Consider the following 25479-nt stretch of genomic DNA (forward strand, 5'->3'; position numbering starts at 1 on the left):
AGGAAATGGATGGAAGAAAGTTGGAAGGATGAGGTACAGCCCAATGTATAAAAAACAAGTTTTATGGATAAATAAGGTATTTAAAGAGCAGAAGAAAGATGACATAACACCCTCGCGTACCTCAGTTGCAAGGTAATTACCAAACTAAAACTAAAGCTAACAGCCTTGTAATGAATCCTACTGCCATGAAGATTATGTTTTGTTTTTGTTGAAAGTGTTTTAGAGATGTGTTGAATCTACTTAATGTCAATTTGAAGACTGTAGTATAGTTTATTTGACATTAAGAGAAGGGGGAAATTAAATCACACACAACATAAATGTCAAGGATTAAATAATAAAGTCTGAGACTTATTTCCATTGAGGTCATTGAGCAATCCAGTAAAGTAAATACCTACATTATCATTAGTAAAATCACCCAAAGACAAACAGCAAGAAATGAAATATAAAAAACAACATATATGGTTTAAATAGAATAATCAACAATCAAGTGAAAAAGGCCTTCACATGTCAGGACCAACTTCACATTACTTGTTTAGTCCAAAACCCCAAAATAATCAACTTACAATTGTAGAAAACAGAGGAGAAAAACAGGAAATGTTTGACATTTTTGCTTAAAAGATTACTTCGACAATTAATCAATTATCAGAATATTTTACTTATGGCAACCGGAACATTAAGCTATAATTTATTTGTACCCTTGACTACTATGTGACAAGCTAAGTTAGTAGCTATATAAAGAGCTAATTCAAAGTTGATTGATAGATTGCCGGTAAGTTAACAGAATTCCTTCCTTCCATATATTTTTAATATCATGACCAACAAGGTTTTTTTAAACTAATTTTTAAAATAAAAAATAAAATAAACTACCGTGGAATTTGGTGTAAAATGCAGTAAGAAAGTTTATAGTTTTATAGTTTGAAATTCATTTTGCTTTTTAAACTGTAACTATTGCACTTAGGCCTAATTTGATTGAAAAAAATCTGGCAAGGTCCAGATGAATCTTACTAAAATAATAACTGTGAATTATACAGCATTGGCAGTTGTACAAGGAGAACACAGAGTACATAATGCCATTTTCAGCTTGTATTATTTCTTTCATAGACCATACATGATCTTATAATTTTTAACTTTTTATCTAATAATTTCGACTTTTAATGCCATAAACTTAAGTTTTTATCTCATAATTTTGAGTTTTTATCACTTAATTTTGACTTTTTATCTCATAATTATGATTTTGTATCTGATAATTATAAAGTTATCTCATAATTTTTACTTCCTATTTCATAATTATGATTTTCTATCTCATAATTGTGACTTTGTATCGCATAATTGACTTTTTATCTCTTAATTATGATGGTTTATCTCATAATTGAGACCATAAGCATTTTTTTTATTGTCGAAGGGAAGTTTTCATCTTTTTGTGGCAGAAATAGGCTTCCATACCATTGTGTCCAAGTGGGGTCAGCTGACCAAGGTTCCTTGCAGCTGACACGGGTGTGAGAGGATTCCGCTGCAGCTCATTGGTCGCTTCATTTGGACGATCACATGCGCGTGTGTGTTTAGTTTCACTTCCGCACTCTGCAACTGTCTGTAGCCTGTTAGCCTCTGGGATGACTCTTCACAAATTTTGAGCAAAAAAACGCGTTTATTATCCAGGAAAGCAAATCGTGCAGACAACAACCTTCATTTGAAACTCCTGACTTTATGCAGATTTACTTTATTTTATCTGTAGGACGAATTAGGAGCAACATTTCTCTGATAAAAGTCAACCAGGAAGCGACGATAGCGTGAGGAAGCTCACTGCATCTTCAACTGGCTACGTTTTTAAACAACTTGTATGTTAAACTGTAACTAACAAGGACGCGTTGAACATATTTACAGTCATGAAGGTAGGTGGACAATTTGGCCTCATGTCCAGCCTTTCAGAGGGGGAGACTTGTACTGACTGTTTGCTCAGGAAAACTTATCGCCTCATGCGGACAAAAATTCACCTTTTGCAAGCACACATTATATCCACTGACTGCTCTAAATGTTTGGTTTTACAACTTTACACATTTAGAGTTACTGAACCTCGGTTTTCTGTTGCTACATATGTGCAACATCTATATCGGATTTGCAAACCTTTGTGTTTTTTGTTCAGGAAACACTTAAATTTTCATGCACATGTTGCTTACTCAGCACAACCGTCCATTTTGATTAAGACTGCAACTAACGACTTTTTTTCATTATCGATTAATATGCCGGTTATTTTCTCAATCAATCGTTTTGGCTGTAAAATGTCAGTAAGTAGTGAAAAACGCCCGTTATAATGTCTGTCTTGTTTTGTCTGATCAACAGTCCAGAATTCAAAGATATTCAGTTTACTGTAATGAATGACACATAAACATCTCAAATCGTCATATTTGAGATGCTGCAACCAGCAAATATTTAGTATTTTTCCTTGAATTGATTATTCAATCGTCCAAAAAGTTGCTGATTAATTTTCTGTTCATCAACTAATTGACTAATTATTGCAGCTGTAATTTCAGTGGGCTGTGTAGATAAAATCCTCTCTTGTAGGACATGTTTGTTCTGCAGTGGTGGAAAGTAACTAAATACATTTACTCTAGTACCTAACTTAAGTACAGTTTTGAGGTACTTGTACTTTACTTGAGTATTTATATATGATGCTACTTTATACTTCTACTTGACTACACTTCAGAGGAAAGTATTGTACTTTCTACTCCACTACATTTATCTGACAACTTTAGTTACTTTTCAGATGAAGATTTGACATCTTACAAAAAGCAGTGTGCAGTTGGGGTCACATTTCAGATGTGAGTTGTTAACAGCTCCACCAAATAGTGATTTTTTCCCTCTAAACTTCTCACATGGTTTCATTTCAATAAATGTTCAAATGATCCAATATTTCACCAAAAATCAAAGATTAGAGAAAAATTCCAAAAACCAGCTTCAGATTTATCTGGTGACCCTTTGGAGGGGCCCGACCCCTAGGTTGGGAACCACTGGACTAAACTAGTAAACTGTATATAAAGTAGTTCAAACTAGCTCCACCTCCAGCAGCTACAACAGTAACATGCTGCTCTAACACTGATGCTTCAGCATTAATAATCTAATGATGTCATATATAATAATATATCAGTCAGAGGGACCAAACCACGACTTTTACTGCAAAACTTTAACTACATCAAGCTCATAATACTTATGTACTTTTACTTAAGTAGGATTTTTCATGCAGGACTTTCACTTTTAATGGAGTATTTTTACATTGCTGTATTGGTACTTTTACTTATGTAAAGGATCTTAATACTTCTTCCACCACTGTTGTTTTGTAAAGTGATATTAGGATATAGTAAATTTAGTGAAAAGTCTGTTTATTTAAATACAAGAATCACACAGGTATCCATTTTTGGTTAATCCAGTCAATTAAAATAGTTTACAAATCAAGGTATGTCATCTAATTGATGCAAAAAGAATCAAACATTGCCATAAAACAGCTTGAGAAATAGAGCTGCAACAATTAGGTTACTAAATCGAGTGATTGACAGAAAATTAATCAGCAACTATTTTAATAATCAAATAACTGTTTTATTGATTTGTCAAGTAAAAATGATAAACAGTCACTGGTTCATGGCTCTCAAATTTGAGAATTAGTAGCTTTTCATGGTCTTTCTTTTGTAAACTTAACATTTGGGGGTTTGGAAGAAAATAAGAAATGTAAGGATGTCACCTTGGACTTCAAGAGGTTGTGATGGTCATTCTCACCATTTAATGATGTTTTATTGACCAAATGATTCATCAATTAATCCTGAAAAAAACAGCAGATTCATTGATTCAATATCACGTAAGGCAAATGAAAGCATCAAATCTTTACATTTGAGAAGCTGGAACCAGGAAATGTTTCGCATTGTTCATTGAAAAATAAATGAAATTGTATGTAATAGTTTTTAATTTTAAAAACAGTTGACTAATCGACTAGTCGTCATCAGCTCTAAAAGGAATAGCTCACACAATATAAACAGCATGGAAAAGTCTCTATAGACAGTTTATATTGTCTCGCAGTATATATTTTAATATTGCCCAGTCCTTATTTCAAATGAATACTAAGAAATGATTTTTAAGAATCCCTTGTATGATGACAAATGAAATAACCATCTTTTTTAGGCTGAGTGTTAATTATATGCCACATTATAACATCTGTGCCAGGTGTTCAACAGTCCCAGTGGAGGGCCCTTCCTGGTGTGGGCCCTGGCGGTTCAGCTGGTCCTGTGTGAGAGTGGGGTGTTCGCCAATGAGGACACCAAGAACTGTATACTGCCCTCTGAGTCTGAGTCAGAACGGAAAGTCCTCGATCGACTTGCACCGCTTGCCCACAAGAAGTAAGACATGACTCATTCTTGTACCAGCAGAGTCATTGATATGACGTTAGATTGTCTATTATCAATCAAAAATCATCACTGTTTGAATATGTGAACTAATCAGGACGGAAGCATTTTGCTTCATTGTCTTTTAGCCTTTACCCTTTTGCTTTTTCACCACGTCTGTCTTGCATATTATTATTATTTATTTACTGGGATTTGTTCTCATGTTGACAGCTTCACAGTTCAGACCAAGAATGAAAAAAACGAGGAATACACGTATGTGTTCCAGTTGTGTGGGGATGCAGGAGGTGTCCCTGGAGCTGGGGTCATTCAACTGGGCAGCAAGAAAACAGACAAACCAACAGTGGTCGGCTCTTATAATGCAACACAGGCCATTGGAGGAAGTAAGTTTCTGTAAAATAAAGGAATTTCACTACACAGTATGTTACACTACTTTTGTCTTGATTTGAATTTTTAAACTGGGTTTGTAGGTTACAAAATGCTTTGAGACAAACTATGAACATAATAAGCCCAAAGCTTAAGAGTAGTATACTGTTCATTCTTGAATGAACTCTTCATAGGGTGCTTTGGATCAGTATTATGTCTGTGTTGATATTTTCTTGCCCTTGCAGGTGACTGGGTGATGCTGATCTACAGAGGAGGTGACAAATATGACGGCCACTGCTCCAAGGAATCCAGGAGAGCCATCATCATGATCTCTTGCAACAGGAAAATAGACGTGGTAAAAGAAATACACATAGTTTTAGATCACCATATTTGAGAAAAGTTGCTGCTTGGTGGTGGGCGAGAAGATATAGAACATATACTGTAGATGTGGATGGGATCTTTGAGTAACATCTCTACCAAGCTTATCAGATGCAAAAACACGGCATGTCGGTTTTAAAACTGTGACACAGGAACTCTGGAAGTTACCGAAGTGATAGTCATTTTATTCTCCGCCTTGATGATTGTGAGGTAAAAATTAATTAGAAACACTCTTTTAATGTTACAAAGAAAATTACCAGGAATGTAAGCTTGCACGTACTTGAATGGCCTACGTAGGATGTTGGTGGATGACGTCAGATTGTGTTTGGATAAAGTCTGACACAGATCAACTTTTTTTGCCAAAAAAAAACCTCCCAATAAGTTGTTTTCTGGGGTTTTTTTTGTTTGATTTCTTTTAGCCTTTTTTGTTGGCTCTGCTGCAGTGGTTTTATTGAAATGAATGAGGGGGCTGTTGTCTTTCATCCAGCACTAATGTAGGCCTGATCATGGCCTAACGCTTCTCCTGTGTGTCATGCAGTCTTGCACCTTTTCTTTTTTTAGTGTGTTACCTTGTATTTACCTTTGCCTCTCTCTCTCCGTCTCGCTCCCAGGGCCCGCTGGAGGTGATCGCAGAGGACAGGGACAGGATGCAGGACTGTTTCTACCTGTTTGAACTGGACACCAGTGCTGTGTGCCCACCTGTCCAATCCCAGATCAGCACTGGCTCCATAATACTCATCATGTGAGTAAAGAAAGTCTGTGATGCTACAAAAAACAATGTTGTAGTATTACTATAAATGATCAGTGATAATAAGTGCTCTCTTCTTTCAGTGGGTTCTGTCTTCTGGCTGTTTACCTCATTGGAGGTTTCCTCTACCAGCGGCTGATTGTTGGAGCCAAAGGAATGGAGCAATTCCCAAATTATGCTTTTTGGGTGGAAGTTGGCAATCTGACAGCAGTAAGCCTTCCTTGTTGTTGGGTAACATCAGTTAAAGATCAGGTTCATGTCACTTTTTTTGAAATTCATTACATACGTACTCCTTCTTTACAGGATGGGTGTGACTTTGTGTGCCGGTCACGAAATCGAGAGGAGCCCCCCGCTTACAGGGGAGTGGCCACCGAACCTTTAGAGGAAGAGCCAGAAGAGAGAGATGACCACTTATTACCTATGTGACCTCAATATGTCAGAAATGGGACATTTTCACTGTGTGACACAGTTTACGCTTTCACCGGTTTGATGAAATTGCTGCTAGACACAAGTCTGTTTTCTTGTGCTGGTTTAGACTTGTGTTTAGTGCAACTACTGTGTGATCTGCTTGTCACTTAAGAGGGCGTGTTACTGGGCTGACAGAACTGTCTCCTCTCCTATCCCATGCATTTCATTCAGTTGTTTGTTGGCAAACAAATGAGTGATTCATCTAAGATTACAAACTACAACTTTTCTCCTATGGAAATCTGGCACAAAAGGGAGAAGTTAAGAAGTTGGCTTTCTACATGAAACTTAATTAAATTACACATTGCTCAATCTTTTTCTGCTTAGCTAATGACAGTTTGTTGTTTTAGATTTATACAGATTGCAGCAAAGTGTTCCTCCTAGGATCCTAGTCGTGCATTGACAGTTGCAGGTTACAAAACACACAAATGTTGTTGCTTGTGTTATTTGGCTTTAATCAGTTTTTTGTTTTTTTGTTTTTTCTTGAAAGACAGAGAGGTAATAGGAGAATGTGAATGTTTAAGTTTAACTACTCTAACTATGCTTGCAGCCTTGCTACACAAATATCACTGCAAAAAAAAAACATAGCTTGACTGACTTTGTATTAGTTTGGCCTTTTCCTCTCTTCCACATATATAGGGGAAAAGCTTCTACATCAATGTTAACATCCTTGTAATATTGTCAGTTTCCTGGTTGACATCTGAGAATGACAGTTTTAACTAACAGTCTTAAATTTTTATCAGAAAGGTCAACAATGCTGTTAGCTTTAGGTTCACACATTTTGGTGCCTGAAGAAAAACACCCAACTAAAACACAAAACAGAAATATATTCCTTTAAATCTCCAATGTTTACTTATAAATGCTATAATACAGTGATGGCCAATTAAGTTGGCCAAGTTATGCTTTCAAAAAGTATGATACACATGTAATACTTGTATTTTCATAGAATAAACGCACATTCGCTGCAGTGACAATGTTCATAACAGCAAAACTATTTAATAGTGAATATTATAGTGGGTATACTGTCTGTCCATATGATAAAACTGATCCAAACACTAGATGCACTGCAGGGGAAAGACCAACATTATAGGATGAAGAGTAGTTTGTCTTTGACCAAATCTGCAAGTTGCTTCATGCCTGATACATTTCTTCTGTAGGGTGATACAGTGACAATGGAAGCACTTAATTTTCTGTGCACTTCCTGTATTACTATTATATAGTTGCTGAAATGTTACAGCTCTGAGGATATCAATAATTAGGTTTGAAATATTTTTACATAAATCTATTGTAATTAATGCTGGTAAGGATTAAAGCAAGCTTTTGGAGCTTGATGGCAGACATTATGTCACATAGTTTCTGTAGTGAATGTTACTATGAGTTACTGTCAATGTGAGCATCTATGTATATTTGGTTTGTTTCTATCACTTGCTTTTGTGTGTGTGTTTTCTTTTTAATGTTGACATTTCTTTACTTAGTTCAGTGAATCAACTCCTGGATCTTGATCTGATGAAAATGGTTATACCTGCAGAGGAAGTGAGCTTAACAACCTCTATATTGATTAAAAAATAGCCTGTTTGGCTCAAAGATGTTTTCAAGTCACAAAGATTTTTGTTTGATTTTCTGATTCCATTAAAAATACAATTTAAAACTAGTGTATGTATGCCCATTGTGGTGATGAACTCAGTACACACCTAAGTGCACTCACCTTTGGAGATACAGTATAATGAATGTAAAAAACTTTTAATAAAAACATTACATGCACAGTATCATTTTTATTAGTAATGAATATTCACATGGAATGATGGTGAGATTTTCTGTGCTAATGTTATTGACTGTACACCTCCTCCTGGCAGATGTTTCAGGGAGCTGAATCCAGTTTATCAGGTTGTTTGATAAGTGTTTACTATTCCAGGCCTGGAGGCTAAAATCTTGAATATACACTTGCCAAGTAAACCAGAAAATAATTTGGCTGGGAAACAGAAAAGATTTTTACTACTGACTTCTACAATAGGCTGGTGTCCCAAGATAAACAGATAATATAATAGACAAAGGTAATTCTTGCATGATTGTGAGCACTTGAGACAGACTCTAGAGGTGTGAAGTGAAGCTGAGCGCAGATGAAATCATGCTTTCAATAATGTTACCATAAAGTTTCAACAACTTTCATCTATACTGGTAATTTAATCAGTTTACCTCTCAGAATAAACTGTATTTTCAGGTTAATTTCATTTAACTCCTCTTCACAATACCTCCTCACTGTCCTCTACTGCCATCTATAGTGCCCCAGTGTGTAGCTACTGTTCAACTTGTTAACATATACTGAAAACTAAAATAGACTTTCAAGTGACTTTTTAATCCTCAATTTAACAGCCTACCTGTGTAACCGTAAACAAGCATTTGCCTCTTCAGCCTTATAAAGCGCATGTGGCTCACTCACCACAGCTTGTTTTCAATAAAGTTCAGTAAAGACTATCCAAACATGAGTATGACCAACGGGGAAATGGGTATTAGCTTCTCGAAAAAAACATGCTCTACAAGTGAATACAGTAAGTACGGAAACCAGTTGATGTTGTTAGGAAAAAAATAGGCCACTGTAAACTCATATAGCTGACTGATGCTGCTAGAGTGATGTAGAAATCAGCCATGTAGCCTATAAAAGTAATGTGTACCGGTTGCCACTTGTACTTAAATGTAGATACAGCTGAAGAGAACAAGATAACGAGGAACAAGGGAGCAACAATTGGGGATTTACAGTGTAACTTCCCGACATTTACCAGAACTTACAGTGTCATTTCCTCATATGAATCAGTGTATAGGTATATGGATGAAGTGCAATAAAATCAAATGTTTTTGACCTTTGCTCTTGGCAGTTATGACAATCATTTTTTTATGCATGTGTTTGGCAGCCAGGCTTTACCCACACTGCAGGGATTTATTATGTTTACGTCTACTACTTCATTGTATGAATATGAATAAGAACAAGTCAATAAATGGTTCTGTACTTTTGAAAATTAGCTTCTAGCAGGCATGTTGGTCCAGCACTGTAGCAGCTCATATCAGGCAAACTTACCTCTCTCAAGTGCATAGCTATGGAAGGCTTGTATTGTTAGGATGAAAAAATAACAATTCAGTAATGTAATAATATACGTAGTATATCTTTAATTACACAATAATAAGGTATGCAGGAAGTTATAAAGAATGATTTCATTCTTTAATTACACAGAAACCACAGGGTGTGTGCTGTTATTCCATTCGTACTCTGTAAGTACAGACTATTTATTCTATAAATACATAGTAACAACAGGCGGCGGGCCAGATTATAAGGTTTACACTATTCTGAAGAGGTTAAACACTCATTGTCCTGTGAGAACAGAGGAAAATACTTGATCACTTGGAAAGGACTCCATTTTTGCAAAATCTAGGTACTTGGCTCTCTGGAAGCCTACTGATATAAGTAAGCTCTGGTTTGGGACTTAATCACCCCAAAGGAACCCTGGTCAGGAGCCCAACACCTGTATCCCCACCCGCCCAGAGTTACTCTCAGCACACAGGCCATGGCTGGCAGCAGACCCTCAAGCTGTCTCTAGCATCCTGACTGAGGAAGAGCACCATGATGACACAGAGCATCCACATCAGACCTCCTTTACCTGAAGGAGCACTTCACCCAGTTAGAAGTAGAGCTGATGCAGCTCAGGGGAATTGTCTTGAAACAGACAGACAAAAACTCAGCAGAGCTCTTACAAACAACAACAACTGGAACAGATGAGAAAAGAGCAAGAAAGCATACAGACAGTCCATCAAAAACAATCACTCAAAGAGTCAGAGAAAGCCACAAGAAAGACCTGTTTGCTCTGACAGAACAAGCGATTGAGCTACAGCAAGGGAAAGAGTAAAGAAAGGCAGTTCCAAGTATTGTGTGCCAGTGGCTGATTGTTCAAGACAAATACATAAAGCAAAATTGGACGTTTTGGGTGGAAGTTGGCAATCTGACAGCAGTAAGGCTGATCTAAGCTGATCTGACAGATGACATCTATGTAACTCCCTCTAAAACCAAAAACCAAACTGTCGTATTTACATTTGTGTGTGTGAGTTTAAACAAACAAATCAGAATGTTTTAATCAGTAACCTTTAGCTATTTGAACTTTGGAGAGAGCCAGGCCAGCTGTTTCCCCCTGCTTCCAGTCCTTAGCTAGCCACCTCCCAGCTTTAGCTTCATACTTGAAGGCTTGATGAGACATTCTGAGATATACACTGATTCGCTTTCTTGCTGAGAGGTAGAGAACAGGCATACAATCACCATGTGGGATGGGGGCATGTGAAAAATGTTGATCAATGTTTCCCTAAGCCTAAGATGCAACCTAAAAAGTCTCGTTTTGTCCAACCAATAGTCCATAACCCAAATATATTCAGTTTGCCAACATAGAAGATTAAAAGAAACCAGAAAATATTCACATTTAAGAAGCTGGAATCAGAGATTTATTTTTTTAATGGAATGCAATATAGTGAGTATATTTACCAAAGGAATCTGAATTCACTGGTAGATATAAGAGATAAAATATAGATACAGTACTTTGGTTATCTGTGTTTTGACTCAATACATTTTGAGGCTGTATTATGTTGCTGGACTGCACATTTATTGAAAGGTGTTTCTAATATTTTCTCAACCTCATTCCCATACAGTATGTGGAGGAACAAAGACATTAGCAACGCCTTAATATACTGAAGTCTATCACAACTATACAACAAACTGCAGCCTCAAAACATGCCACATCTATCATCAACATTTACAAATGTAAAAAGGTTGGATTTGATGACTGTGGTATCAAAATACAGTAAAAATGGGGTTTGGCTCTTTTGGTCACTCAGTGTAGTTGTTAGGTTTATATAGCATTTATTATTACGGACAAAAAGCTCAATTTCGGTCTCGTCAGACCACAGAACCTTACTTTTTCACAATTCCCTTATTGTAAACAAGAGTCCAGATGTCATGTGAGTTTCTTTCAACAGCTGTAAAGCTGTGATGCTGTATGTACATTGTCTCCCATCTCAGCCTGGAACCTCCTGGTTCCTGCAGAGCTGCTGTAGGCTTCTTGGTGGCTGCTTTTTCCACTGCCCATCTCGTAGACAGATTTACAGCTGTGCCAATATACTTTCATTTTTTAAATAGACCTTATTGTATTCTGAGGGATATTAAGTACACCTTCCCCTGATTGGTACTTTGCAATAAACGTTTTCACTGATTTGTCCAGTCTGTTCCTTTGTCTTTATTATGTTCTTTGTGGCAGGAATTTAATTAACCAGCTGTGTTTAACCAAAAATCACGTCATACCTTGATTACACACAAGTGATCTCCATTTAATAAATGATGGAACTTCTGTAAACAGTTTCATGCACCAATGATGATTCATAGACATGCTGTTGTAAAAAAGCTATCCAGTAACATATTATTTGTTTACATTTTTCTTGTAGAACTACATAAATGACATGTACTGTGATTCAGTGGTTAAAGAAATAAGAAAAAGTCCAAGAGGGATGACTACTTTTGGTTGTAGATTTTAGTATAATAATACATTTGAAGTATGTACAAATTCAACTCAGAATTTAAAGAAATAAAGTCAAGTACTGAAAACGTCCTTGCATAGTCGAATGAACAACGCACTTTGTCCATTTAGAAGCTTTTATGAGCATTTTATTAGTTGGCTTCGAGTGTTTTAGGCCGTTAACACATTTCTAGGATCACATGGTGTGTGAATGTAATTCAACCGACGTTTCATTTATATAAAGAGTTGAAACCTTGCGCATGAAAAGGTGCCCCTCCCGTGCGTAAAGTTTATTTCTGGAAATGGTATCTGTCTCAGTGAGAGACGAAGACTATCCGGACGATGCAAGCGGCGTTACTAGGTAGTATGTCCGTATTTTCCTGACCTTTGCTCATCTTTTTGGTGTTCTCGTTTTTTAGCAGCGAACAATATAAAGTTTTAGCACGACTGAATACGTTTCAAATGTTTGTGTATGTATCACATAGGCGACTTGCCTTACACACACACACAACTCTTCTCTATAGCATACAAAAACAGACTACATAGACGGGCAGGATTAAAAATTTAGTTACATTTTTTTTATTGTATTCAGTGCAGTTTAGATGTGAAACAGGATATTCAATTCAAGCTCCTGGCGGACGCTGTCCATTGTGCTGATAGATCTGTATAGACCACTTTTACATATAGCGGTGTCTTGTAATCCCATGTGGGATGGACCAAATGTTTGGCACAGAAATAAAAACTATAAACAATATTATTGCCTACATATTCTGTAATGTATATTGTATAGACCTATACAGTTATAAGATTCATATTATAATACGCCATATAATAATACGTGTGTGAAGTAGATTTTGAACACAACGTTGCACATTCTTTTTGTACTGTCAGATACTTTGCCACACAGCGTGACTGGAAACGGCAGGATTCAAATCCTTTTTATTTACATGACGAGTCTAAGTAGCCAATCAAGAAGTAGCATTTTCCATTACGTGTTTTTTTCCTTCAATGATTGGAACACTCCTGACGTCACACACATGCCCCCATCTCGATTAAGAACGCCATGACGCAACAGTGCATTGACGCGTGAGGTCAAAAAACATCAAAGCCTTTAATGCTCCATGTAGTGAAAACAGGGAGGGATCAATCAACTCATTTTACACCTTTGTGTCGAGTATTGGCAATCTTTAGAACCATAGTAGGCTAAGAGAAAGACAAAACACTGCACTGTTGCACTGCACTGTTATCTCTGAGAGTAAACTCCTTCTATTTGCCAACATGTCAATCTTGATAGTGGGTAGTTGGGTCACCAAAGCTGCTGGTCGCCTCTTCAGTTCTGGTCTGGGACTTTACCGCCCCCGTACATCCAGGACTAACCTCACACAACCTGTGCCCCGTGGATCACTTCTAGAGGAGTGGGCACCACAAGTCAAGACAGACTGTCAGGTCCGAAGCTACAGCAAACTCAGGTTGCTACACCAGGAGGCCAGCAGCCTTTCTATTGGCTTAGACTGTCTGAGTAATGAAGCTAAGCAAAGGAAAAAAGAGCATGACTGCAGTCATTCTGTGGTTAACCAGGGTGATTTTGGCAACAATGTGCTTGCGCTTCCTCCTCTCTCCTTCTACCTGGCTCACTTTATCTGTCCTGTGAATGAGAGAGCCAGCGATGATACCGCAACACTTGAACCAGAGGCGCCACAACCAGCTGGCAGAAGCTTAGCAGGAATTTCAGCAGTCCTTTCCACAACCCAAGCAACCATTGCAGCTGTTAATTCCATGACCAGAGCAGCTGTTGTGTACCTGGACCAAGCAGGAATTTTAAATCTCATCACCAGAACCAGAGCTGAAATTGTACCTTTTTTCACCATGACAAGAGCAAGAATTGAAACTTTTTTCAACATGGCCAGAGCAATAGTTGCTGCTGTTATATCCAGGGACCGTGACCGTGACCTTCCAGTTCTGAGATGCTGGATCAGGACAGCTTTTCATGAGCTCTTCAAGTATGTTGCAGCTGCTTTTTCCAGGATCCGAAGAAGAACGGCACCTGTTTTGTCCACAGCCAGAGCAAGAACGGCACCTTTTTTGTACACAGCCAGAACAAGAATTGCAGATCTCTTTCCCGAGACCAGAGAGGAAATGGAAGCTTTTTTTCCAAGCGACTATCAAATACAGCCAGAGGTAGAGACTCTTATAACCTCAGCCAGTCTGAATCACCAAATTCAACGCAGGCGACAACTGCATGCTCTAAGTTCTGTATTCAGTGACGTGTTTTACTGGAAGGTTTCTGACAGCAGGATGCCTCAGCCTCCCTATCTTTCTCTCACTCCCTCCGTTTCTGTTGCGAATGATATCCCGCAAATGTGCTTAGACAGACTCATCGTGGCAACGTTACCATTATGTGGCATGTGTGGACCGATAGTTCCCCAAAATGCCCCAGAATCCAACTTTTTTGCCTTGATGCAAGCAGCAAAGAATGTTGTTTTTACTATGACACGCACTGTGTATGGCATGACACGAACAGCAGCTTCTTCTCTTTATGGCATAGTATGGACACTAAGTGCTAATCTTTATGACATTGCGAGAGCTCAAGGTCCTGGAGTGGTACGGTTACTAATTTATACACTTTACCGGTTGGTGCAGGGAACTACTCACGCCTTGGTAAGAACCTGGCAAGTGCTTTTTACCATGGCACTTGTTTGCTTTGAAGCTTTCTTCATCCACATGACCTGGATTATAATCGCTGAGTGCAGATTTAGTATCGCTCCAACACTTATTCCTATAATAATTATGCCACTGGTAATAGATATGACTTTCAGTAGGGGTTTAGAGATTTATCGGAACTTCACTGCGGCATTGGAAGGAATACTTCCTGATGAGACTGTGCGTCCAGTTGCGGCGGTACTCACCACCTTCCGGATCATAAATCGTGCTCAATTAATCGCTTTTATCATTGCTTGCCCACTTGGCACGTTGATGGGGATTGAAAGACACTATCAGTTTCTATCAATTTTAGGTGATGACATATAGATAGATGAGAATAGACACACAGTTGCCGTGGGGGATGGGGGCACACTCCCCCAATGTATGAAATCTAGAAATGTGTCTTCCCCTTTTGTAATTGCTCATACGCGTTATCAGATCCCTTCAAAACCCGAAAGAAAGCTCATTTATAGGGCTGCAACTATAAATCATTTTCATAATTAATTAATCTGTCTATCTGTCTGTGCGGCATAGTGGAGCAGTGGTTAGCACTGTTTCCTCACTGCAAGAAGGTCTTGAGTTTGAATCCCGGCTGTCCCAGGTCCTTTCTCCGTCAGAGTTTGTATGTTCTCCCCGTGTTTGTGTGGGTTGCTGCGGTTTCCTCCCATTCCCATCAATTAGCTTTTTGGTCTAAAAAATGTCAGAAAATGGTGAAAAATTTTGATCAATGTTTCCCAAAGCCCAAGATGCAACCTAAAATGTCTTGTTTTGTCCGACCAATAATCCATAACCCAAAGATAATGGCTAAATGAAATGCAGCCATCATTTGTGTTATTAATTCCAACTGTTTTTTTTGTGCTTTGACAAGTCAAAATGTCTGCTGTGAAAAGGGTCTATCAACCAACCAGGTTATCATTGGTCAAAACACACAGACGCTTGCAATATTTGTTTCATATAAATATTGTAAATATGATTTGTTTTCGGGAAGGAAAAAAAAAATCTACGATCTGGAAGACTCCAGTACGAGACCTGGTGTGGAGACCTCCTTTGTAAGGTAGTTTATTCATGAACACTTATTGTAACACTTTTTCATTCATTCATTTTCTAAAATTAAAAGCATAATAAAAACAAAAACAAGATTTACAAGCCTCTTTCCACTTCTATTGAAATACAAATACAAGTCATTTTGCTGCCTCAACAAATATAGATACAAATACAAATACTGGACCCTCTGTACATCCCTGGCGTGCATTGTCTCTGGGGTGTGATCCAACTGCTCCATACTCTGTCCTGTGTTTTACTCTGCTCCCATAGCTGGTGGATAAAGAGTTAATACTGAAAATACAGTGAAATGCGAGTGTTTGATCGACTTCACAAACTGAGCTGGTGTATACCAGAGGTGATCAGGCTTTTGCTGAGAAACCTATCTCTGGTATTCCTGTAATGTGCCAATGTTTTGTGTGTGTGTTTATGCATCTATATACTTTTACACATATATTTGTATTTTTGTGGAGATATCTATCTGTGTGTGCACATATTTGTGCTATTTGTTTATATTACCTTGTTTCATCTCTGTAATATTCTATTATTATATTTGTTCTTGATCTACCTTGCTGCTCTTTCTTGATAGTTATTTTATTGTCTTTACTTTTATTTAATCTGTCCTGGTTTAATTGCCTTGTCAAGCACTTTCTAGCATTTGTTTTGAAAAGTGCTATATTAATAAAGATAATTATATAGACTTTGTACCAGGCATGTGTGCATTTTACTACAAAATAGGCTACAAATAGGAAACTGACTGGTGAGGCTTAAGTAGCCAAGCCACCCTGCCTGTATACATCCAGTGACTAGAAACAGGGAAACAGCCTGGCTTGTTTTTACACTTTGTTTTTAACAATCTAACGTGTAGTAAGCTGTGGAAGTAGTATGCAGATTTTTCTACCATTGGATAAAGATGGCTACCTGTTTAACTCTGCAAGAGAGGAATGTACATCCCAAAATGTTGAACTATCCCTTAAAATCAAAACAGCTGAATTAATTTTTGGGGAAATGTTATCAAATCAAACTGTCTTAATGATATTAATTGTTGAGTGACCAACCGTTTTTTCAATTAAATCAATATTAATGTTAACATTAATACTTGGAGCTAACACACCACATTTTATTATAAATTATTTTGGACAACTGTCAGCAAATATTAAATCAGAAGCAAGAAATCTAGGTGTCACCTTGGACTCAGACCTCACTTTCAAACCACACGTTGAGAAAATAGTTCAATCATGCTTTTTCCACCAATCATAATATAATAAAACCCATGCTCTCTCACTACAACCTGGATAAAGTTATCCACACACTCATCTTCTCCAGACTTGATTATTGTAACTATTTACTTGCAGGATTCAGCCAAAAATTACTTTCACGCCTTCAGTTGGTCTCAGTCAAGGCCCCCAAATTACAATATAGCCTCTACGCAGACTCTACACACTTTTAAATCTCATCTAAAACTGTACTTTTACAGATGTGCTTTTATGTGATGTCGTCTTTCACCATTTTTTATTGTTTAGTACTCATGGTTTTACTTCTCCCATTGATCTTCTTTTCTTTTCCTTTACCTTATTCTGTGGGCATCATTATATTTTGTTTTTATGCTTTAAATTAAAAATGCATTGATTATTCGTGTGCGATTTTACTGTGTTTTGTTTATAAATGTGCAATGTTAAGCACATTGTAAGCAATGTTTTTACAAAGTACTATATAAATAAATCAAATCGTTCTTGCTTCACATTGAAGTGTTTATAAACCAGAAGCCAGACAGTAACTATGCCAACAGATGTGTACCAAAAAGGTTTTATAGTCACAAAGTATTTCTATGCTAAACTCAATATATGCATTTCCATTTGCCTACCGCAGCTGTAAACCCTGTTAAAATGAACTACAGCTTTTTTTTTCTTCTTTATGTTTTTAGTTTTTTATTGATTCACAAAAATACAAACAGAAAAACAGAAAATAGAGAATTCTGACAATTAATTTGCAAACAATAGACTCCGACCATTTCTAACCTCCCCTAAACCAATTTACAAATCTGAACCAACCCTTTACACCCCCCTCAAACAATATCAGTCATAAACGTTGTTACTATCCTTCAATTCTCACTGTAATTACATCCTACAGCACAGGCAACATGCATTGTTAACACTGTAGAGCAGCACTGACAGAAAAAGAAGACAAGTCAAAAAAGAGAAATAAGATAACATAAAATAATTAAAAATGGTGGTCTTGTATTGATTTCTATAGTGACATTAAGTACTTTTCCACTGGCGCCCATGTTTCGGCATATTCTGTCTCATTATTTTGCAGTCTAAAGGCTACCATTTCATTTCTATTGCTTCAGTGGTCCATTCTTTCTGAGTTGGTGTATTTAAAACAATCCAGTTATTCATGGTTACCTTCTTTGTGTCCATACATAGCGAGAGAAAGATTGTTTTGTTCTTTAATGATTCTCCGCTGAAGTTATGCAAATCTCCCAATATACATGATTGTGAATGGCTGTATTAGTGTGGATTATTGCTTGCTTTGTTATGCCAAACCAAAGATATTTTATTGTATTGCAGTCACACAACAGATGGAGAAGCATTTTACCCATTTACTGTCATCCCTTGCCCATTTTATATAGCTGTGACGGGTTATAATATTATCTCTTTAGTATTTTAAATTGCCTTTGCTTGTTTTTTGTACAACAGAAGGGCTACCTTATATGTCAATGAAATATCATCCTCTTTTTTTGTGAAGGTCTCTGATCCATTTCATTTCACAGTCTTAAACTGATTGTTGGTGCTTTCATTTAATATTTTGTAAAAACCTTTTAACCATATTTTTATTGAACAAGTTGTGGTGAAAGAGCATTATTTCAAATCTCTGTGTGTGCTGATGTTCAATTTGTCTGTGGGAAAGTAATTTCTTTCTGAAAAAGAGACCATATCAGAACTGTTTTGTTTTCCAGGCAATTTAGAAATTTTACGTCTAAACAGCAGGTGGCACACAAACACTAAAAAAAACGAAAAAAAACATGAAGAAATGTTCGTGGTGGCATTTCTTCGCATAATCCAGTAGGTGGCGGCAATGCAACATTGTGGATGCAAACTGAAGAAATTCAACGAAGAAGAAGAAGGAGAAGAAGGGGTGGAGTTTCGTTGGAGCCAAAAACCCTGAAAGGGGCTGTCGTTGTTTGCAGTCAAAACCAAGATCGGGGAATTTCTCTCGACTACATTAAACTGTGAAAAGAACAGAAATATCAAGGAGAGGTAAACACACAAGCACGCTGAGACACATGAAACGACGACTTGTTGCATGGCTGATAGTGATGTAGCTTAAACTGAGAGCTTTCTGCCTACAGCAACCACCTAGCATTGCTAATTAAGTAGCTAACCAGCCTGTTATTAAACTAACGCTGCACCTTTTCTGCTAATAAGCACCAAAACTAGCTGCTCCTCTACTTCCATACTAAATTTCTGCTCACGGTCTTTTTTTCTAGCCATGTTACATACGTTAGTGTATTTTAGTTATTCTAAGTTATGCCAGACTTTTGTTTGGGGATGGCTAACTGGCATAGTCCATTGTAGTTAGCCACAGCTGGCTAGCTTCATTCTTTCTTGGTGTTTTTGAGCTGCTTTCCTCCATATTGTTCTTTCTCTCGCCTTCATCTATCACGTTGACATCAGGTCTGTTCATGAAAATACCACAATGTTCCTGCTCGCCACGATTAGTGGTTAAACTGGGACACTAATTGCGTTTTCCAAGCTTATATGCAGTTAAAGCTGTATGCAGTTGTGTAGCTAGCAGTGATTCATGGGCCCTCTGAATGATAACCCTTCCCTCTGCACCTCTGTTAAAAATAATCGTGTTACTGCAAAGCTGTGTCGGATGTACTTGAATCCCATTGAGTGCTCACAGTTTGCTTTTCAATGCACCTAATGTACTGTGTACTGAGTAATGCACTTAATGCCCTCAGTGCTCTTGTAACTGATTATATGCATTTTCACATGTAAATGTATTTGAGCTTGTTTATTAAGCTTGTAAAACAGCTTTCAATGTGTGGCACCAGTGAAGGCTACAAAAGTGCATGTTCAACAAGTCTCCATACTAATTTTATAGTTATGCAATAGACAGAAGTGTTTATTGTGTATATAGCAAGTGTTCTGTCACTACTACTTTTGGTGAGCAGCTTCTGTGTTTTGAGCAGCTACCATGGATGCAGGTGAAGACCAAAACACGGGCACCACCAATGGAAATCCACAGACAAGTGGGAACTCCCGCCCACCCCAGATAGCCCATATGTCTCTGTATGAGAGACAGGCTGTGCAGGTGAGTGCATGAATAAATGCATACATGGAATAAAATGATTAACTTCTGTTATCTAGAATTAATAATAGCATTTGAATGTAAAGATGGTTGGATAAGTAGTAAAGCATGTCTGTGTGTTTGTTCAGGCTCTCCAAGCTCTGCAAAGACAGCCAAATGCAGCTCAGTACTTTCAGCAACTCATGCTTCAGCAGCAGATCAATAGTGCCCAACTCCACAACTTGGCCGCTGTGCAACAGGTAACTAGAGCAATGAGAGGAAAATGCAGACAGTAAAAAAACATGGTAAGCAGAAACCTCACTCCCCTCTCATTTCTATTTTTCAATCAGGCTACACTTGCAGCTAGTCGCCAGTCCAATACTCCAAATAACAGCATGTCCCAGGCGCCTACCACTGTAAGGTTTTATGTTATTTTTTTGTTTGACTTATCAGTTGTGCAGCTAATATTTGAAAATGCTGGGTATTAAAATGTATAATTTTCTATTTCTCCCAGGTCAACCTAAGCACCACATCTGCAGGGGGAACCATGACTAATCCTCGTCCCCACGGTCCTGCCACCTCTGCGACAACGACAGCTCTCAACCAGTCAGTGTTGCTGGGTGGAAACTCAGCAGGACAGGGGCAGATGTATCTTAGGGTGAGTTTTAAAAAAATATATTGTCTTGTGTCCGTTTTATAGTAGTAATCAATGAAATTAATGAGTATTGGGATTCTTAAGATATCATAATTCAATCTTAATTCTGTTCACAAAAGCTTATTGATTTGTGGTTCAAAGGATCTGCTCTTGGGTTTGTCAAGATTGGTATCTACTGCAACTCATAACTAGAGACGTTTTATATTATTTCTGCAAGAGCAGAAACAGCAGAGGATTCAACTAAACTCCATCAACAAAAAATGTCCAAGAGAAAGTTTCTTAAGATTACCAGTGATACTTTTTTATCTCTCAGAAGAACTGTGTAAAATCAGTACAATGGCAACCATTTTTCCACTCCACATTTTCCCTGATTACATAATAAATTGTCATTTCTTCTTTCTCTTTTTACCACATTTGAAGACTGTGTAATTGAGGAGTCATTCACTAAAATATTTGGTATCCACAACATTGACCATCTGTCCTGCTCATCTACACAGGTCAACCGTTCTCTCAGGGCTCCCCTTGCCTCTCAGCTCATCTTCATGCCTGGTGGTACAGCAACAGCAACTGTAGCAACAGTTGCCCAGACACAGCCGCAGCAGCAGCAGCAGCAGCAGCAGCAACAGCAGCAGCAGCAGCAGCAGCAACAACAACAACAACAGCCACAGCATGAAGTTGCTCCTACCACAGCCAGTGCCCAGTCTGACAGTGATCAGGTTTGAGCACCATTACCTACCTGCAATGTGAATTCTGGACTATTTAATGTTAGATAGTCTTAAATATTTTGATAGTTTACAGTAAAGAGACATGATGAGTGGAGTCAAATAGTCCTCCCACAACTATAAAATGCATTTCACAAGTCCTTTCTTTATCTTCCAGGTTCAGAATCTAGCCCTACACTGTGCTTCCACTCCCAGAGTCGTTGCTGTCAAGTCTGAGCTCCCAGACAGGAAAGATGCCGCCAGCTTTCCTCTTGGTCAACAGCAGCAGACTTTCCCCCAGCAGCAGCAAGTACAACCACAACAGCAACAACAGATGGCCAAACCCAACTTTACTCAGCAGTCCACCGCCAACAGTATGGCTGTAAAGGCTGGAAGCCAGGCTGCAATGACTGTTACTCCTGCTGCTACTGTAGCTCCTTCTTCCTCCTCCTCCCCAGCACTCCCTCTCTCCCAACTCCTCTTGTCTTCCTCGGCTGCCCCTGTGATCCTGGTGCCCACCTCTAATGTTCCTACCTCCACCCAGGGCTACCCCATTGGCTCAGTGGCCCCAAAAGCCAACGTAAACACGCAGACTCTGGTGGTGCAGCCCCTACAACAGGCCAGCACAACGGCAGACAAAGGTCCTGTGCCTATCCAGCCCAAGACGGCACAAGGACAGCGCTTACCGGTGCAGCTGCCCCCTCGACACCCACTTCCCATTCTCCCAGCACCACCTAGCAACAGCCACAACCCTCCCCACATTCCTGTCCAGCTCGTGGGAGCCAGGCAGTGCTTAGCAGGAAACGTGCAGGCTGTGGCCCTGGCTCAGACACGAAACAGTGCAGCCCAGGACAGTACAGCTGGTGGGAATGTGAACGCAGTCTCCCACAACAGTGCCACAACTATGGTAAGATCAACTGTAGACAACAGTGACAGCAGACACTGCTTTGGTGTGAGAATAAGCATCATACAATCATTTTTTTCCTGCTTTTTACCCCAAATACAATTAGACAAAGCCTGCCATTGGCTCTCTGAAGAGAAAGTCTGATTGTGATGCACCAAATGAGATGACAGCAGAATCTTCAGACTCAGCACCGATGAAAGATTCTGCTCCTCCGTTATCCCCGGCCCCGACAAAGGACTCAGGTATATCAACCGTCATCTCCAAATCAAGCATAAATATTGTAACTGTAAGTCTGGAAATGTGGTTGAAACTCATTCTGTTCCCTGTTTCTTTCACTCTTCACCAGCTCCTCTTGTAGCAGCTGCCTTCTCTTCTCCTCCCACCCTGTCCTTGCCTCTGCCCTTGTCAAGAGTCGGGCACGGAGACAAAGACAGAGCACCTGTTCCTCAGGCGGTGGTCAAACCTCAAGTTCTCACCCATCTCATAGAGGGCTTTGTCATCCAGGAAGGAGCTGAGCCTTTCCCTGTAAGTGTTCCCTGACATGATAGCACACTGCTCACTTGGAGTCAAGACTTTAATTTGAATGGCACTGGCTGTGCACTCTTAAATGTAAAAAAAAAGTTTCTGACTGATTTGACTTGACAGGTTGCTGGACTCCTCAAAGATAGAGATTTTGCCCTGGTTGGCCGCTCAGAGAATGGAGCTCCATGTAAGTGTCTGTTTTTTTTAATGACCATGTATGATACCATAAAGCTGTATTATACATGATTCAGCTCATGGCCAATATTTACATACTGATTTCCCTTTCCTCTCCAGTGTTGAAGTGTGAGTACTGTGGAAGTCTCGCTCCAGCCAGCCAGTTCAGAGGATCAAAGAGGTTCTGTTCGAATACTTGTGCTAAGAGGTAAATTTTCCTTTACATCCTAAAGCTTCCCATGTCAGCAGTGTCTTCAAAAACTCTTTTCGCTATACAAAGGATAGGCAACAATATGTAAAGTACCACCAGTTGGCAAGTTTTCACTCCAGACTTTAACAAGACTTTACCAGGTGATGCCACTGATTAGCACATCGTGAAGTATGTTTGGTTGGAGTAAAAACATGCAAGCTGTTCGCAAATTTACCAGAACCAAAACCAAGGAAAATGTGACTTTATAATTAAATTTCAACATCATATGAAATATTTCTTGCCAGTTTTTCACAAACCTTTTTTTTTTTGGTAATTCTTGGGTGATTACCATACATACTGAAATGTATTGACTGTGCATCTGGATCTACAGGTATAATGTAAGCTGCAGCCAACACTTCAAGACAAGCAGAGGGAGAGGTGGTGCAGGGGTGGCACCGCCTCCAGCACCCACCGAGAGTGCTGCGAGGCGCCGGGGCCCCTCTCGCAGGAGCAGTTCTGATATTAATAAAATATCAAGCCGACATCTACCTGTTAAGGTAAGATCTGTAGTTCATAAGGTTGGTGAGATAGTTTTCTTGTCATCAGCAAATCTCATGAATAGAACAAAACCTAAAATGACTTGATCCTTCTAACAAGAATTGTCTTTGTAGCCAAAACCTGATTTTGAGTCAATCCTTATATGCTGCTGTTAATACTTACTGAAGCACCAACTGTGTATTAATCTGCAGCTGAAAACAGTCCCCAACAAATACACCATTTACTCTTGTTTGGGTCACAATTCACAGTAATGTACAGTAATAAATGAAACTGTTATTTGAATGTATTATTCGTGACATGTCTTATACCGTCACTGAGAACAAACAGGCTTGGGTCTGAGTGCGAGTTTGTGTAACACGTTGTTGGTTTTGGTCTTTCACTGAACCTGTTGACAATAAGAGAAATATTTAATAAAACCAACTTAATTTTTTGAATCGTGTTTGTTTTTGTCAACAAGCGCAGTTTACTCTCTGAAGTTTTATCTTCTCCTTTTGTGTTTGCATCTCTACTTTTTGGATTTAGTGTCACTCCGAGTCCAGTCGCTCAGAGGATGTATCCAGTGACGGAGAGGAAGAGGAGGAAGACGACTCTCCTTCACTTTCCCCAAGCTCTTCACACTCCTGCTCCAGAGCGGAGAACAGCGCTCCTCAGTCTGATAGCTCAGCACCTGGCAGCCTCCCGCTGGAAGGAGCTAACTTCCTCTCAGCAACGCCTGCTCAGTGGAGTGTGGAAGAAGTCTGCAGATTTATCTCTTCACTTCAAGGTTGGTAGATAGTGAACAAATCACAGCTGAGTTCATTTCACTTTTGTAAGTTCAACTCATGTCAGTTATATCTTCCCGTCTTTCTGTTTTTGTCCAGGCTGTGAGGAGTTAGCTGCCCAGTTCCTGTCACAGGAAATAGACGGGCAGGCTTTGCTGCTTCTGCGAGAGGACCATCTCATTTCCACCATGAATATCAAGTTGGGTCCCGCTCTCAAGATCTGTGCCTCCATTAACAGCCTGCGTGAATGATGCAGTCAGTGCTTCAGAGGGGAAACCAGGGTTGTTTTCTCATTGAGGACTTCTCACTGGAATTAATAGCTGACCTGACAAGTTAAAACCTAAGACTGAGATCTATGAGGACAGTGAGGATGTTTGTTTGTTTGTTTGTTTTTTTACAATACAACAGTGGCCCATCAATCATGTGGAGAGATGGACAGTTTACTTTCTGGACTCTGAATGTGCAAAAACATGTTTTACTGTTACGTGTGAGTGGTGGTGAGCATGGACAGTCTGAAGTATTCATGTCAGTAGCAAGAAATAGTGTTTGTCCTTTTGTATGTATACTCTTGTACTGTGCAAATCTGCCAGCCTGCAGTAATCGGTGCTAGGTCTCCCAGCTAGGACAGTTCACCCGAAACGTTGCCTTCTTGCTGTATTTCAAACGGTGCTTTAACTTTTAGTGCTATGATTTGGAGTGATGTCAACAACGTTGATCCATTTCATTAAAATATATCTTTTAGTAGTAATTTGTTTGTTTGGTTGTTTTTACCATAGATGTTCAATCCAGGCTGCAATCACATTGAGCAAAGGACACTCAAAAAGCCTGGTATGTCAATTAGTTAATTTTACCAGTTATTAAAGTTTAGTTTTGTATCTTTTCCATTTTATATACTACAATCAAAATTATTTTTTCATGTATATATCGTTTTTAGTAGCTTTAATCAACCTAACTACCTGAAAATAGGTATTCCTCATGGTTTGCTCTTTCAAGGGCTGAGTGGAGGTGCTCTGTGTACATGTATGCAGTACTACAAATAAACAAAATACCTGTTACTGGAAGCAGGTGTATGTGTGTGTGTGTGTGTGTGTATGCATG

The 25479-nt window shown here is 38.8% G+C and overlaps 2 protein-coding genes across 2 annotated transcripts; both read left to right on the top strand.

Moving 5' to 3' along the window:
* Positions 1 to 1538: 1538 nt before the first annotated feature.
* Positions 1539 to 8100, top strand: m6pr (mannose-6-phosphate receptor (cation dependent)). Its single transcript, XM_044360216.1, has 7 exons — positions 1539 to 1889; positions 4207 to 4379; positions 4596 to 4765; positions 4994 to 5103; positions 5738 to 5868; positions 5958 to 6084; positions 6178 to 8100. Exons 1-7 carry the CDS (start codon positions 1884 to 1886, stop codon positions 6298 to 6300), a joined length of 840 nt encoding a protein of 279 aa, XP_044216151.1. The 5' UTR covers positions 1539 to 1883; the 3' UTR covers positions 6301 to 8100.
* Positions 8101 to 18719: 10619 nt separating this feature from the next.
* On the top strand, positions 18720 to 25442 carry phc1 (polyhomeotic homolog 1). Its single transcript, XM_044360086.1, has 14 exons — positions 18720 to 18880; positions 19819 to 19940; positions 20066 to 20176; positions 20267 to 20332; positions 20431 to 20574; positions 21069 to 21287; positions 21451 to 22179; positions 22283 to 22418; positions 22523 to 22701; positions 22822 to 22885; positions 22993 to 23080; positions 23454 to 23619; positions 24143 to 24383; positions 24481 to 25442. Exons 2-14 carry the CDS (start codon positions 19824 to 19826, stop codon positions 24630 to 24632), a joined length of 2412 nt encoding a protein of 803 aa, XP_044216021.1. The 5' UTR covers positions 18720 to 18880; positions 19819 to 19823; the 3' UTR covers positions 24633 to 25442.
* The last annotated feature ends 37 nt before the right edge of the window (positions 25443 to 25479 follow it).

The sequence above is a fragment of the Thunnus albacares genome, chromosome 8 (assembly GCF_914725855.1).
Source record: "Thunnus albacares chromosome 8, fThuAlb1.1, whole genome shotgun sequence".
Classification (NCBI taxonomy): domain Eukaryota; kingdom Metazoa; phylum Chordata; class Actinopteri; order Scombriformes; family Scombridae; genus Thunnus; species Thunnus albacares.

Bases quoted from the DNA above. Each gene is read 5' to 3' on its own strand.
- phc1 (XM_044360086.1), top strand. From the start codon at position 19,824: ATGGATGCAGGTGAAGACCAAAACACGGGCACCACCAATGGAAATCCA. The intron at 21,288-21,450 runs GTTTGAGCACCA...TTTATCTTCCAG, and splicing joins CCCAGTCTGACAGTGATCAG to GTTCAGAATCTAGCCCTACA. The intron at 23,081-23,453 runs GTAAATTTTCCT...CTGGATCTACAG, and splicing joins TCGAATACTTGTGCTAAGAG to GTATAATGTAAGCTGCAGCC.
- m6pr (XM_044360216.1), top strand. The intron at 4,380-4,595 runs GTAAGACATGAC...TCATGTTGACAG, and splicing joins GCACCGCTTGCCCACAAGAA to CTTCACAGTTCAGACCAAGA. The intron at 4,766-4,993 runs GTAAGTTTCTGT...TTGCCCTTGCAG, and splicing joins AACACAGGCCATTGGAGGAA to GTGACTGGGTGATGCTGATC.